The sequence below is a fragment of the Mus musculus genome, chromosome 4 (genome assembly GCF_000001635.26).
Source record: "Mus musculus strain C57BL/6J chromosome 4, GRCm38.p6 C57BL/6J".
NCBI classification, from domain to species: Eukaryota; Metazoa; Chordata; class Mammalia; order Rodentia; family Muridae; genus Mus; species Mus musculus.
In genome coordinates, this window is record NC_000070.6 from 107,207,864 (window position 1) to 107,222,247 (window position 14,384).

General features: G+C 51.6%; 1 protein-coding gene across 8 annotated transcripts; it reads left to right on the top strand.

The window, feature by feature from the left end:
- The first annotated feature begins 1,214 nt into the window (after nt 1–1,214).
- On the top strand, nt 1,215–13,229 carry Ldlrad1 (low density lipoprotein receptor class A domain containing 1). 8 transcript variants are annotated; one of them, XM_006503242.4, is made up of 6 exons: nt 1,218–1,337; nt 1,667–1,721; nt 4,693–4,818; nt 6,961–7,071; nt 8,286–8,414; nt 9,903–13,223. In XM_006503242.4, the coding sequence occupies exons 1-6, from the start codon at nt 1,302–1,304 to the stop codon at nt 10,049–10,051; spliced, it is 606 nt and encodes a 201-aa protein (XP_006503305.1). In that variant the 5' UTR covers nt 1,218–1,301; the 3' UTR covers nt 10,052–13,223. The 8 variants fall into 8 exon arrangements, with proteins under 8 accessions (XP_006503307.1, XP_006503306.1, XP_006503305.1 ...); XM_006503241.4 differs by having other exon boundaries at nt 6,961–7,098; nt 9,903–13,222; XM_006503244.2 differs by lacking the exons at nt 8,286–8,414; nt 9,903–13,223 and adding an exon at nt 7,161–8,279 and having other exon boundaries at nt 1,215–1,337.
- The last annotated feature ends 1,155 nt before the right edge of the window (nt 13,230–14,384 follow it).

Here is a 14,384-nt window from a genome sequence, read left to right on the forward strand (position 1 = left end):
GCCAACAGCTTCATCCAATGGCTGGCAGGATGGGATGAGTGCCCCGCTTCCCTCGGGTGAGTGCCTTTGAGATGCATCTTCACCAGTGTCCCCAAATGCCTCGCAGAATCCAGGTGCTGCCCCATAACAGTGAGCAGCGTCTTTCCCTTCACCTCAGCTCCCTCACTCCACACCAGCATGTCCAGGATCCTTCCCATTAAGACCGTCTGTCCCCTGTTCTTGTCAGAGTGCCCAAGTCTGAGAAACCTACACTCAGGCACCCCTGCATCTACATGCCTGTGAAGGGAAGGGCCTTTCCCAAGCCATTGGCAAGGTCCTTGTGAGAGCCAATACTTAGCTTGCCCAGTCTGATGGCGACCTATGTCTCCAGCCTCCATGGTTTGGCTTGTATTTCCCACCACAAGAGAAATGGCCCAGCACAGAAATCACTGATGGGAACTCCTGGACACCTGCAGTGGGTACTACCCTCGGGGTGGGCCTCAGAGCATCCTCATCTGCTTCAGGGCCCCTGTCTCCTCCTTAGACTAGATTGCTAAGAAATCTACTCCATGCTGGGACAGAAGATATTCTGGAAAGCAGCTAGCTCCCACCCAGATACCACCCCCAAAAAGCTAAAAAATATATTTCTCCATGCTTTCAACAATTCAAATATGTCTTTCTCTCTTTTATTTATTAATATGTGTATGTGTGTGGTAGAGGTGCACGCATGAAGTGTATGGAGTCAGGACAACTATGTAGAGTGGGCGCTCTCCTTGTATCTGCACATTCATCCTGGGACTCAAACGAAGGTCCTCAGGCAGGCACCTTTATCCACTGAGCCATCCTGTTGGCCCTCAGAAGTGCATATTCTTCTGGTCTAGAAGAATGAACATGAACAGTTCATCAATGAGAAAAGGAACTCTACCTTCTGGCCACTGAACCAAGACTCATGGCACTTCTGCCTGTGGCTTCCTTCAGCCAGGGGGCCTTGCCACCCTGCAGTCTGATGATGCAGAGGAGAAAAATGTGTTAAAGCCTTGGTTCCATCTCTCCCACATATAGTGTGACTTGAGGCACAAACACCAGCTTGTCATCTGTGGAATTGGATGCGTCACTGTCCAACTGCAACCTAGGGAAAGACGTGGTAGGAGCAGGTACCCCTGTCCTTTCCTCCGTGGGGGAGGCAGCCTGGGAGGAGAGTGCCACAGGAGAGGGCACAGCCCTAGCAAAGCCTGTTGCTGTCCTGCCCTCCCACAGGCTGCCCTTGGTGACAAGGTGGAGAACTCTACACTGAGCTCTTTATTCCACCTCAGTTCCTGGAGATGAGTGTTGGAACCATGAACAAAGTCTTCCCCCAGGTAAAAGCTGCCTGGGTCTGAACTGACTCTTGACCTAGGGAGCCATTCTGCAGATGGAAAGGGCTTGTGGGAGGGGACCCTAGGACCCACGGCCACATCCATCTGCCCTGGGGACTCGCTCCACCTGAGATCCATGAGTACTGAGAAGCAGCACAGGACACCTAGGGGTGTTAGGGCACTGTCACTAGGAGGACCTGCCTGAGTCAGTTTGGAGGACAAAGGAGGAATGGGTCCTGTACGGGTCGAAATGTGGAAATGTGAAGCCCAGGATGAGCGTGGGCTGTGAGAGAGCAGAATTTTGCCCAGCCTGCTTCTGGTTTCTTGGCCAGGCAGATGCCGAGAGTAACATCACCACTAGAAGGAAAGCCCGCCCTGGAGATGAAGGTAAGGACAGAGGTGGGGGTCAGGCTGGGCGCTGTGGGTCCCTCCCTGGAAACTACCTGACTCTAGGTAGAGAGTGTCTGAGGCTACTCAGCTCTTCTACTCCAGTGTGGGTGGTGAGGTCTGCTTCCAGCTTCCTGGCCAGCCATACTGACAGCTGCTTGCTGGATAGAACTTTTCATTCTCTCCAGCTACCAGCATTTTCTGAGTGCCTACTATGTGCCTTTTGCCTGCTGGGCCACCACACAGAACCTATAAGACCAAGGACCTCCAAATCAACCTCTGGCCCCCATGCCTGACCTGGATGCTCCTGTTGATCATAAGATGGAGTCGGCCAGGACCACACACTTGTACTTATTATGTTTCCCCAATTCCTGTGCAGCCGGGACCTTTGTATCTCCCTGGGTCCATCTTGGCCTACAGTTGATGAAGGAGGAAACAGATAGATGCTAAGAAGGGTTGTAACCCTTTGCAGACCCTTCTGCCTCGGATCCCTGGGGCTGCAGACCTCAGTTTCAGGACAACCCTGGGTGGGTGGGGTACTAGAAGCAGCTGAAGCTAAGAGAGGTTGAATAATCAGGTCACAGTTATATGGCATCGGAAAGGAGGCCCCTGGTTGCTAAGCTTCAGGGTCATGCCCCATGCTGGTGGCTTTTTCCAAGTTGTCACTCAGTGCGGCTTATCATAGGTGTGGTTTTTCTTCCTTTGCCCTGGGTGGGCAGTTTCTGAAGTTTCTGGCTTTAAAGTGGGTTTAAAGCTTCCCTCCACTTCTGAGAGCTCTCAGCCTCATCTGGAGGGCCAGACAAGGTCAACTAGGAAGGAGGGTAGCGACTAAGTCTCCTGTGTCAGGCCACAGAAAGGCAGAGGCAGGTTTCTCTCATCCCTTGGGCTCTTAGGTTCTGAGACAGGCATTGCTCTCACTGGTGCCCTGTGTGGGTTTGTGTGTGTGAGCGCATGCATGTGCAAGCTCGCAAAGTTGCCACCAAGGCAAGAGCTCTGCCTGCTGCTCCAGTCTTGCCTGCAGCCCCACCTTGCACACAACATGAACTGCACAAATATTTGAGGAACAACCACTCAGCCAGCTCTGCTGCCCCGTATCAACACGATCTCCCTGGTGACCCAAGTTTACTCTGTGTTGCTGACCACAAAGGAACCACCAAGCAGGGCTCTAGGAGCCTAGGTTTTTTTAATGTATACTACACCTCCTGTAGGCCTGTTGTCTCATCTACCAACACATACCCACATACCTACATCCTCACCAGCCACCCACCAGGCCTCTCCTCCCAGACCCTCTCCCTGGAAGGCCTGCTCTTTGAGGCCTCTGCCCTGCCCCACCTCATAAATCAGCTGGTTTTCTTGAGGTCCTTATATCACCCGGAGCTCCTCAGAGTCCTGTCCACATCTCCCTAGCTACTTTTCATTTGACACTGCAGGCACAGGTCTTGCTGACAGGTGGCTGGAAACTTGAGTGGAGTGTATTAAATGAGCCAAATCAGGATCCTCCCCTTGTCTGTCTTCTGTATCTCTAGTTTGCGAGCTTGCACATGCATGCGCTCACACACACAAACCCACACAGGGCACCAGTGAGAGCAATGCCTGTCTCAGAACCTAAGAGCCCAAGGGATGAGAGAAACCTGCCTCTGCCTTTCTGTGGCCTGACACAGGAGACTTAGTCGCTACCCTCCTTCCTAGTTGACCTTGTCTGGCCCTCCAGATGAGGCTGAGAGCTCTCAGAAGTGGAGGGAAGCTACTTTCCTGCCTTCCACAGAGCAAGGTGCCCACGAGGCCCCCAAGGAAAGCTGCTTTGCTTCATTTTGCAGGCAAGCAAGAACTAGGGGAAGTAAGCCAGGCATAGTGGTGTACACCCTTAATCCCAGCATTTGGCAGGTGAAGGTAGGCAGATCTCTGTGAGTTCAAGGCCAGGCTGGTCTATCTAGTGAGTTAGGATAGCCAGAGCTATATAGTGAGACTCTGTCTTAAAAAAAAAAAAACAAAAGAAACAAAAAAAAAAAAAAATCAGGGGAGCCAAGCACAATTCTAGAGCGTGGGACATCTGCCAGCTACTCCTGTTACTGCTGTCACCACAATGCCTAGGAACACTGTGGCACTTGGTAGACGTACAGCAAACACTTAGCCCACACTTTGCACCTGCTGTTTTAGAATACTCATTCAACAAACCAACACCACCCAGCAAACTACAGTAACCCTCACGGTGCCGGCTTAGCACTCAAGAAGACTGGGACACAGAAAAGCAAATGGTTCATCATGTGGCTAGGAATCCATGGAGCTGGGACTCCAGGCCACATTCTGAGGGGCACTAGAACAGACGACAGGCTGGAAGTAAGCAAAGGGTCTGGGGTTTGGCATCAAACAGGTGTCATGGCTCAGCCCAGAACAGGGGTGACCAGGACGTTTGCTTCTTTGAACCTCAGTTTGTCATCCACAGAAATCAAGTTCAGGTCCAGTCCATCGTGGCAGGGACTCAGGGAGCTGAAGAGGTGCTCATATCATGCCCGCAGTGGGAAACAGGGATGGATGCAGTCACTGCTTGCTCCTCAGCTCTCTCTCCACTCATGCAGCCCAGCAGCCCATTTAGGGAATTGTATTGCCCACAGTGAATGAACTTTCCCACTGCAATGAATACCACCAAGACAATCCTCCCCACCCCACCCCACCCTGCGCAAGCATGTCTCCAGGCCCCTCTGGGTACACAGATGTCCACTGTCCTATCTATGCCCTTGGTCACGAGGATAGGCTAGGAAGGACAGGAAGGAGAGACAGCCTCTATGGAGCAGAGGCTAGCCCCTGCTGGCATTTGGTGATGATGGAGGACAGGCAGGACCAGAGATTGTCATGGAAGTCTTAGAAATGCATCCTCTAGCCCCAGTACTCCCTGACTAGGGAGGGCTGCCTGCAGGGCAGGGTGGGGTCTTGGGGGAATCCCTTCACCTCTTCATTGTCTTCCCCTCCACAGGCTGTGGTCCACTCTGCTGCTCACGCCGTGGAGCCTGCCTCTCGGTCGGCCTGCTGCTCCTGCTGGCCATGCTCGCTGCCTTGCTTGCTGTGGCCACCATCCTCGGACATCCACCCCGCACACCAGGTGAGGGGGCAAGAAGGAGGCATGGAGGCTCAGGGAGAGGGGATCCCCAGCCCTGCCTGGCTTCTCCCAGAGTGGCTTAAGTGGTTCCTTAAGGTGCAAGCAGAGAAATCTGTGTATATGGAAACAAGTCTGAGAGGCCATTTGCACACACATCCTTGTTATGTGCTACCTTAAATTTTTTTCTTTTAAACTTAAAAGTTTATTTTTATGTGTATGAGTGTTTTTCCTGCATATATCTGATCTGTCTATACCACATGTGTGCTTGGTGCCCAGGGGTGACAGAAAATGATGTCAAGACCTCCTGGAACTGTACTTACGGATGGTTGTGAACATCCATATGGATGCTGGGAGTTGAACCCAGGTCCTCCGGAAGAGCAACAAATGCTCTTGACCACTGACTGAGCCACCATCTCTCCAGCCCCATTGTGATCTATTGAGAGGTTCTGGGTTTGATGTTACTTCCTCTAAGAAATTCTCTCTGATCCCCACACTGAGCTAGGAGCTTCCCGTCAGCCCCCGTAGCCACTGTATTTCTTAGTCTCCTTGTTGGCCACCCTGGGTATTCTCTCAACCACATATCAGGCTGTGTCCAGAATTTCCCTGCAGTCTGGCTTCAGTGCTGAACTGCCCAGTGCAGCCCCCACCCTCAGGGAGCAGTTAGAGAAGCTTGATTCAATAAACACTCGGGCCTAATGGGGGGACTGGGAGTCTGGAGCCAGGGCTCCAATCAGTGGGTGGGAGTTAGGGTGGAAAACCCCGTGGGAGGTGGAATAGACAGGAAGTGAGAAGGGGAAGTGGGGATTGGTTAGCAGAGGGCGGAGGGCTAGCATCCCCGGCACAGGGACCAGCATATGGAGTTCTAGGGTGGGAGGAAGCATGAGGAGAGAGAGCTGGCAAGAAGACAGTGGATGAGAGCAAGTGGTCAGGTGCCCAGGGCCTCAAAAGCTGCCCTTGGAAGGGAGGCCATATTCCAGGAGCCTAAGGAGGGAATTGTCCCAGCCTTCTTCCTAACTCTCTGAGAGATGGCTCCATGGCCGGGCAGGGCTGTTGTAAAGGATGAGGAAGAGGAAGTGTGAAATCATAACACTCCACCTGCCGGCGCAGAAGGGGGACCTGCAGCCACGGGCCTGTGTGTGCACATGTGTGTCAGTGCCTGCGTGCATGCGGGTGCCTACCTGTGCACGTGTGTGTGAGTGCCCATGTGCTTGCAGGTGCCTGCTTGCTTGTGTTCACTCATTTATGGTGTGTGTGTGTGTGTGTGTGTGTGTGTGTGTATGCCTGTATGTGTGCTGGTGCCTGCCTGCCTTTCGTGTATGTTAGTGTGCATGTCAGTACATCTGTGTACATGTGTGTCAGTGCATGTATGGGTGTCTGTGTGCATCTGTTGCTGTAAGCATGCTCAGGAAGGTGCAGGTGTGTGCATGTGAGCATGTTCATCTTCTTGTGTGCATCTGCGACAATGTGTGTCCCTCAGAGTGCCTCCTGTGATTCGCTGAGGTAGCTCTGGGAATGGAGATGTGACTCCTACTGGCTCACACTTGCACACGTGCCCATAGGCACCGCCTATGGCCTCCATCTCCTTAAGTCAGTTTCTCCTTTAAATCTTGGGGAGTATCCCTTCTCCTCAGGTATGGTTTAAGGGTAACACTTCTTATGAGTACGTAGAGGAAAAATAAAAAATATGGACGTTTGCTGACTGTTAAGGTGTACCCAGATGGAAGGGATTGTCACATGCTGTCCCCAGACAGCCAAATATACAGCTTCCAAACATCTAACCTGATCCAGGAGATCCATCATTAAAGCTATGTGACAGACAGCACGCTGTCCTTAGTGCTTCCTGTGTGACCAAACCACCCTGCATAGCCTGTGAGCCACAGTGTCTAGAACAACCCTGTTCGCAACATCCCCCATACCTCTATTTTGAGAACAAAGGACTTTAGGCTGGAGGAGGCCAGGTCACCTGTGCCTGCCATGCTGTGGCAGTGGCAGAATGGCAGCTTCAACTCCACACATGCCTTGGAGCTCAGAGCCTCTCTGCTGCCCGAGGCCCTCCAGGAGCCCTGGGGGACCTTGTGCAGTGCCCACCTCAAGGCTGTGTTTTCGAGCTCCACCTTCACTCTAGGGCCTCTCTTGCCCTCACAGAGACTCACTCCTGCGTGACACTAGCCAACAGGACAGGGTTCTTGTGCCACGACCGAAGGCACTGCATCCCAGCCCATGCTGTGTGCGATGGCATCCGCACCTGTCCTCATGGTGAGGACGAGGCTGAGAGCCTGTGCCGTGAGTACCCCTCAATCCCACGCCCCTCTTCATCCCCACAACCACCATAACTTCCCTTGCAGCTCCGTGGAACACCCTTAGGTACCACCTCCATGTCCTTGTGCCTGTGGTAATATGGTACCTCAGCCTAGACCTTCTGCTGCACACCGGGGGATCTTTTACTGTCATCTCCACTCAGCCTGTGTGGCCACCCTTGATGGCAGCCTTACCTGAATCCTGCTAGAGGTCAACAGCCCTGCTTTGGACTCTTATAGACCTTTGCTTCCCTGTGTCATGTCCCTAGTCATACTGGCGTCACTCCATTGGCTATGAATGCCTCTGTGATAGACTGTTCTGGTCTGCTTGATCCTGGGTCCCAGCACCTGGGACAAAGGTGTCCAGAATGACTTTCTGGATGAATGAGTTGAAAGACCTGGCCCCATGCCTTAGACCCATGTTCTTAGGAGAACACAGCATGAACGCAAAAGTATGAATTAGTGGAGAGACCCGAAGCAGGGTGACAGCTACGAGCTGGGGCAGGGGTAGGCAGCACTGGGCCTCAGCCCAAATCCAAGAGTTGCCGTGCACATTGCAATCCCAGCACTTGGAAGGTCAATGCAGATGACCAGGAGTTCAAGGTCATCCATTTCAAGTTTCAGCCCAGTCTGCTTAAATGAGGCCCTGTCTCAACAACAACAAAAAGCGCCACTGGGTCCACACTCCAGCTCCTATCCCATGCGCTACTCCAGCATGACAAGTGACTGTCCAGCCTCTGCTTAAGTGTTTCCAGGATGGGGAGCCCACTACCTGAGGCTGGCCTGGGTTTGTGTGAATTTGGGTCACCCTGTCCACAACTTCCTGGGGCCCATGTGTAAGAAATCCAGTTCTACCTGCTATGTCCTGATGAGCTGAGGCTTCCTGGAGATTGAAGGTGGAAGGTTAGCAGAGGTGACAAGGGGGACTGCTGCAGTGAGTATGTACACAATGCTGAGGGTGGGGACATACAAGGGGTGCTCTCAGGGACCCCTTGTCACCCCACAAAGGTTGCACAGAGTAAGAACACTCCACTCTTTGGAACTGATCTCCTTCCTGGAAGACCTCCAGAATGAATGGGGAGATCCTGCAGTAGGACAGGGTGATCCAGCTGCAGGCAACTGAGGTACTGTGGTCAGAGGTGAGTTTGTCTTGCCCCATTTGTCCCTGTATAGGAGATGTGCCCCAGAGCCTCCCCAGCTTCCTCCTGACCACCTGTGGAGACCCAGACTCCTGGATCTACTCAGACCAGAAATGTGATGGCGTCAACAACTGTGGAGACTGCTCAGATGAGCTGAGCCCAGGTGGGGGTCTGGCCACAGGCGGGCAGCAGCCAAGGGCATGGTCCCCTGCATGCTGTCCCTGCATCCTGGGAAGAAAATTTCCCCTCCTACTTGAACATGTCTGGCTAGAGGTGCTTGCTGTGAGAGGCTCTTCTGTGGAGGATGCTATCTTCAGGGCATTGACTGGACACTAGGACCCAGGGGGTGACTGAGCAAAGAGAGTGCCCAGCCTTTCTGGATCTGAGCCTTCTGTCCTAGGCATCTCCTAATAGCCTTAAGAGGAGCGCAGGGCAGGACTTGCTGGCCCAGTTCATATGTGGACAATCCCAAGCACCAAGAAGGGAGCAGATAGCTACGGGAAGGGAGTATAGAGTGAAGGACCTCCTTAGACATCCTTACATTCTTTCCCCAGCACTGGGGAGATGCTCGGTCAGTGTTGCTGCATCGCATCAGGACCTAACTCAATGCCCATGGTAGAAAGGGAGAACCAGCCACAGGTTCCTAACTTCCCCATGCCGCGAGTGTACCATGTCAGGTGCACACTCCCACACACAATAAATAAATAAATATAATACAGAAATGAAAGGTAAGGAGCTAAAGATGCAGCTCAGGTGGTAGAGCAGCTCCCTAGTGTGCCCTGGGTGGATCCTCGGCACGGCATAAATGAGCTACACATTTCTATAACCCCAATACTCCGAGAGTAGAGGCAGGAAGGTCAAAAGTTCAAGGTCATCATTGGCCTCATAGATGAAGGGCAGCCTGAGACTCTATCTCAAAAGACAAAAGGTGAAGGACAATCAAGGAAGACACTGTAGACCTTAAGCCTCCACACAAGTGCACATATATGTGTCCATGCACTCATATGTGTACATGCCTGTGTGGGCACACATGCACACACATTCTATGCCCGGTGTTAAGTCAACAGAGATGTTCTGAGCACTGCTGAGGTGGCCTGTGCCAGATTCTGCAAGGGAGAGTCAGGAGTCAGACCCATCCCCAGGACCACACCATGCTGGTGCCAAGAGGAAGTACTGGGACCTTGAAGAATCTACCAGATACCTCAGAAAAGGCATCACAGAGCATGCCATAGAGAACAGGGGCCAACAGTCAGGACTGGTGTGTAGAGAGGAATGGGGAGCCACGGATATAGGACAGGGGACAGAGGAGTAAGGCACCCCCAGAGTATCCAAAGGATTGCTCATGGTGGGAGTGAGAGTGGGGCAGGAAGCTGGGCTGGGTGGTGCAGCATCTCCACATCCATTAATTCCCGAACACTGTCAGGCTTCTTCTACTGAACCACTGAGGCTTAGCCGGGCGAGCAGGTCACACAGCCTGTGTACGACCTGTGAGGCTGCAATTCTCTCTGCTGCAGGGAAAGCCCACACAGTCACCCACACTAGATGGCCTAAGGCTGCAGGAACTAGGCGTGTTGCAGATCTAGAGAGCACCCTCTTATCTGGAGAACCCAGGGTCAACAGCTGCTTCTTGCACTGTCTCTTGTCTCCCCAGTGACTACGTGCCCGCCCTGTGGCCCTGGGTGGTGGCGCTGCTCGCCAACTGTGTTCAAGTACTGCAGCTGTGTCCCGAGGGATCTGTGCCGGGACAGCGTGCAGCACTGCTCTGACTGGTCAGATGAGTACTCCTGTCCTGGACCCTGAGTGAGCCTCCCTCCATAGCATGGAAGCTGACACCCAGATCCTTTCACCAGAGCACCAAACCCTGGACCGCAAGGGTGGGAAGAAACTTTTGCCATCTCCCAGTGGTACCGGCCCCTGTTGTCTCTGAACAGGAATTGTCTTTCCTCTTTTCAAGTGTCTCAGCCTCCACTTGAGCACGTCAATGACAGGGAGCTCACCACCATGTTAGGCACTCTAATAAGACGAGGTGTCTGACTCCATCACTTTAGGCCTGTCTATGGCATCACATAGAGGAGACATGCTCTTTGACTCCAGAGCAGGCCTGAATTTCCGATCTTGTCATCCCTTGAAGAGACAGATAAATGTGTGGCTTAAATGCCAAGTGAGTTTAGCCCCATGGGGTAGAAAACAAGGCACACACATTTCCCGTCATTCCCCACCTAAGGCAGAAACTGCTGAGTTCAAGGCCGTTGTAACTTGTTGCTCAACTCCCCAGCAGCCTCGACTGATCACATGAGGTTGCATATGGCACTTGGGACCTAGTATCTTTCTAGTTTCCCAGTCTCTTGGAGGCTTGCGGCTATAGAATAGAAGACCCAGAGAAAGCACAGCTTAGAAGAACCCCTCAATGCTTTTAGCCTGAGCCTCAGCCCTGCTTCACCCCACAGTCACCTGCAGGTTTATATTTTGGTCCTGAAGCCAGAACGCCATTCCCCTGCGTCCCTTGTATCCCTTCTATCTTCCTAACACCCAGGCAGGCAAGGATAGGGGTTCTCATTAGACAGATGGGGAAACCGAGGCCCAGGGGATGACTCGCCCAGGGTGGACCCTGTGAGGTTTGAAAATGGCATCCAAGGAGCAGCCAGGCCCTGGCCATTCATTTGTTCTTTCACCACTTGTGTATTTCTTCACCCATTTCTGAGCTGAACTGAGCTGAGCTGAGCTGGGAGCTGAGGGGTGGAGCTTGGGGGAATGGGCCCCTAGAGAAGAGGCCTGGGTCCTGGCACATGAGCAGTAGGGGGTCTTATAGAGAGCCCACCTCACGCCATGTAAGGATGAGTGAGACAGTAGAACTGTGGGGTCCCCTTAAGGGGATGGTCAGTCTCAGCAATCCCTCTTCAGTTGGGTTTCTTTGTAGAAGGTGGGGGCTCTTTTCAGGAGGAGGGCATTCATGCTTGGCCCATATGAGACATGTAACAGTTCTGATTAAGCCATGGGTTATTCAGTAGGTGGGAGGGGCCAAAGCATGGGTATATGCAGGAACTGAAGATCCTCACTTCATAGTAAGAGTGCTGGAAACTCAGAATAGCCAAAGCAAACCAGTTTATTTTGTGACCTTGCAAGGCAACAGCTTAGAAAGGCAGGTTCGCCTAGGGAGTACAGAGGGTATTTATAAACCCTAATGCATGCGCCTCCCCGATCTTGTGAGTGACCAGGAGGGCACAACCTTACAGGCACTGAGGACTCCTCTGTCCTTTATATTTGTGTGTGTTCATCTGTTTTATATCCTGTGTATTTCAAGGCTTCTCAGATGCAGGCAAGCTTGGCTCTGAGTAATTTTCTCGTCTCAAATTTTAGTATGGATAGGGGTGTAGCTCAGCAAACTGTGGGTCGGGGTAGGCAGAGTGGTAGGCATTCATTAGCAGAGAGCCAGTGTTCTCTGTTCAGCTTTCACTGGGACTAAGTTGGCTCAAGGAACCTTCAAAAATGAATCATCAAACTTCTCTTATAAGGTGTGTGTGTGTGTCAGGGGCACAGTAGTGGGGAGAGAGTAAATCAATACAGGTAGCAAGAATCAATACAGGTAGCAAGAATCAATACAGGTAGCAAGAATCAATACAGGTAGCAAGAATCAATCAATACAGGTAGCAAGAATCAATACAGGTAGCAAGAATCAATACAGGTAGCAAGAATCAATATAAGTAGCATCTCACTAGTTCATCCCGCTGGCAGTGGCCAGTGAGGGAGCCATCAGGGAAATTAAGCCCGGAAAGTGGACTGTTTTGTTTTCTTTTTTTCTTTTTTTAAGATTTATCTATTTTATTTACATGAGTACACTGTAGCTGTCTTCAAACACACATCAGAAGAGGGCATCAGACCCCAGGATTGTCAGGAGGAAACAATCTCCTGGGGCTTGCCCTCTGCTGACATGTATGTTCACACATGCACACAAAAATAAATGGAAACGGCTGGTGAGATGGCTCGGCGGTTAAGAGCACTGACTGCTCTTCCTGAGGTCATGAGTTCAAATCCCAGCGACCACTTAGTGGCTCACAACCATATGTAATGAGGAAACAAGCAAACAAAACCCTATAGGCTTGAGCAAGTGGGACGGGAGCAAGAGGGAGAAGGAAAGGGGAGAAAAATAAATGGAAATATAAATAAAATAAATAAGGTGAAGAATGGTTGATGGAGACACCCGGTGTCAACTTTCAGCCTCCATGTGCACACTCAAAATAGGGCAACAATCTTACTGGCTAATAAATAAGGATGATGGGGCTGGGCAAATGGCTCAATGGGTAAAAGTGCTTCTTGTGAAAGCATGAAGACTTGAGTTTGAATTACAAGAACCCATGTAAAAGTTTGGCTCATGGTGTCTGTTTTTGTAATCCCAATACCTGTACATGCAGGAGACAGGAGGCAAAGGCAGGAAGAAACCCTGGAAACTCAAGGGCCAGCAAGTCTGTATGCAATGGTGAATATCAAGAAACCCTGCCTCAAAAAAGGTTAACGGCAAAGACAGACGCCTGTGGTTGTCTTCTGACACACTGTTGCATGTAAATGTTCACATTCTCTCTGTCTTTCTGTCTCTGTCTCACACTCACACACACACACATGCACCATACACAATAAGTAACTTAATTAAAACCTATCAGGGAGAAGCAAGGCAGCTTGTGTGCACTGCGACACTGAGGGCAAAGCATTGTGTACATGTGTGCAGATTGTGTAGCCTGACACTTATGGAGCGCCTCACTATTCCCGAGCATGGTAGTCTCAGTACCTGGAGTGTGCAGAGTGGCCCTAGGGGCTGGCTTCTGACTATGGCTGCAGGCCATAGTTTGTTTTTAGCAGGATGAATACATTGTATTTCTTCATGTGAAGAGGGACTTAGGCAGAGGCTGGAGAATCAGGGTCTACTCCAGACTATTCTGCAGGCTCAGAACAGTCTGGACTAGACCCTTGTAAAAGTTCATGCAGAAGACTGGGGTGGGGCTGGTGAGATGGCTCAGTGGGTTAGAGCACCCGACTGCTCTTCCGAAGGTCCAGAGTTCAAATCCCAGCAACCACATGGTGGCTAACAACCATCCGTAACAAGATCTGACTCCCTCTTCTGGAGTGTCTGAAGACAGCTACAGTGTACTTACATATAATAAAAATAAAAAAAAAAAAAAAAAAAAAAAAAAAAGAAGACTGGGGTGCCCAGAGGACCTGTGGCTCTCACCAGCATCAGCAGTGGGGGTCTGTGAAGATTTCCCCTGCACCAATTCACACTACGGTAGGTCCTTATCAGCCTGCCTCAGCAATCTCATTTTATCTCCAGCCTACCAGCGCTCGGTCTGGTATCGTTGGACACAACTTCCCAGAAGCATAGAGAGAGATCACACAGCTTTTTAAGACCCAGGGGTTCAAGGTTGTTAGCCCCAAGTCCAGTGGCTACTCTAAGCCTCCTGAAGTCTTGCTCTTTCATCCAGGTCTCCACAGATGGGAAGCTGGAACCTGGCAGGTGCCACAGAAGGTGTGCAGGAGGTAGCTGGCATGTGTTCCTCTTTTGTTTATTGGACCTTCATAAAGGAGCAGGTGCCAAAGCCACCACCCAAACAATCCTCTGTAAGGGATTCCAGGAAGATACAGGCCTGGGGCCTGGGCCAAGCCGACCCACCTCTGGCGCCAGGTCGCAGAGCAGCCAGAGAGACAGCTCAGTAGCCAGTGCCAATATTTGCCCTGGCACCACCTCCGTGTCCCCAGCCCCAAGATCAAGGCTCTAGATACAACAGGTTCTCTGCTGTGCAAAGGCGAAGGACTGGATGCATGGAGGAATTTAAAGCTCCGGCTGGGGTTTGGGTTGAAAATCTGCTCTTGGTTAAGATGGCACTTGCCTGCCATCTCTGTTTGCTGGGGCTCTCCCTTCATCCTTAAGCTCACAGATCTGAATTTGCTAGAGCCCTTAGGAGGATCAGGCAGGCTTTTGACAAGAGGACACTACTTTCCAGAGAGGACAGGGGTTGGCCCAAAGCTGCATTGCCCAGTGGCTAACATAGGGTTCTGGGGGCCACACAAACTCCAGAGCCACACAAGTAATGTCTGTGTCCCAGAGTCCTTTGCTTCTTTTCTTCTTTTGAGACAGTCTCACTGG

What these genes read in the sequence shown, in the direction of transcription:
- Ldlrad1 (NM_001081272.2), top strand. Translation starts at nt 1,607, where the DNA reads ATGAGCGTGGGCTGTGAGAGAGCAGAATTTTGCCCAGCCTGCTTCTGG. An exon ending in AGCCCGCCCTGGAGATGAAG is followed by an intron (nt 1,722 to 4,692) that starts GTAAGGACAGAG and finishes TCCCCTCCACAG; the next exon opens with GCTGTGGTCCACTCTGCTGC. An exon ending in CTCAGATGAGCTGAGCCCAG is followed by an intron (nt 8,415 to 9,902) that starts GTGGGGGTCTGG and finishes TTGTCTCCCCAG; the next exon opens with TGACTACGTGCCCGCCCTGT.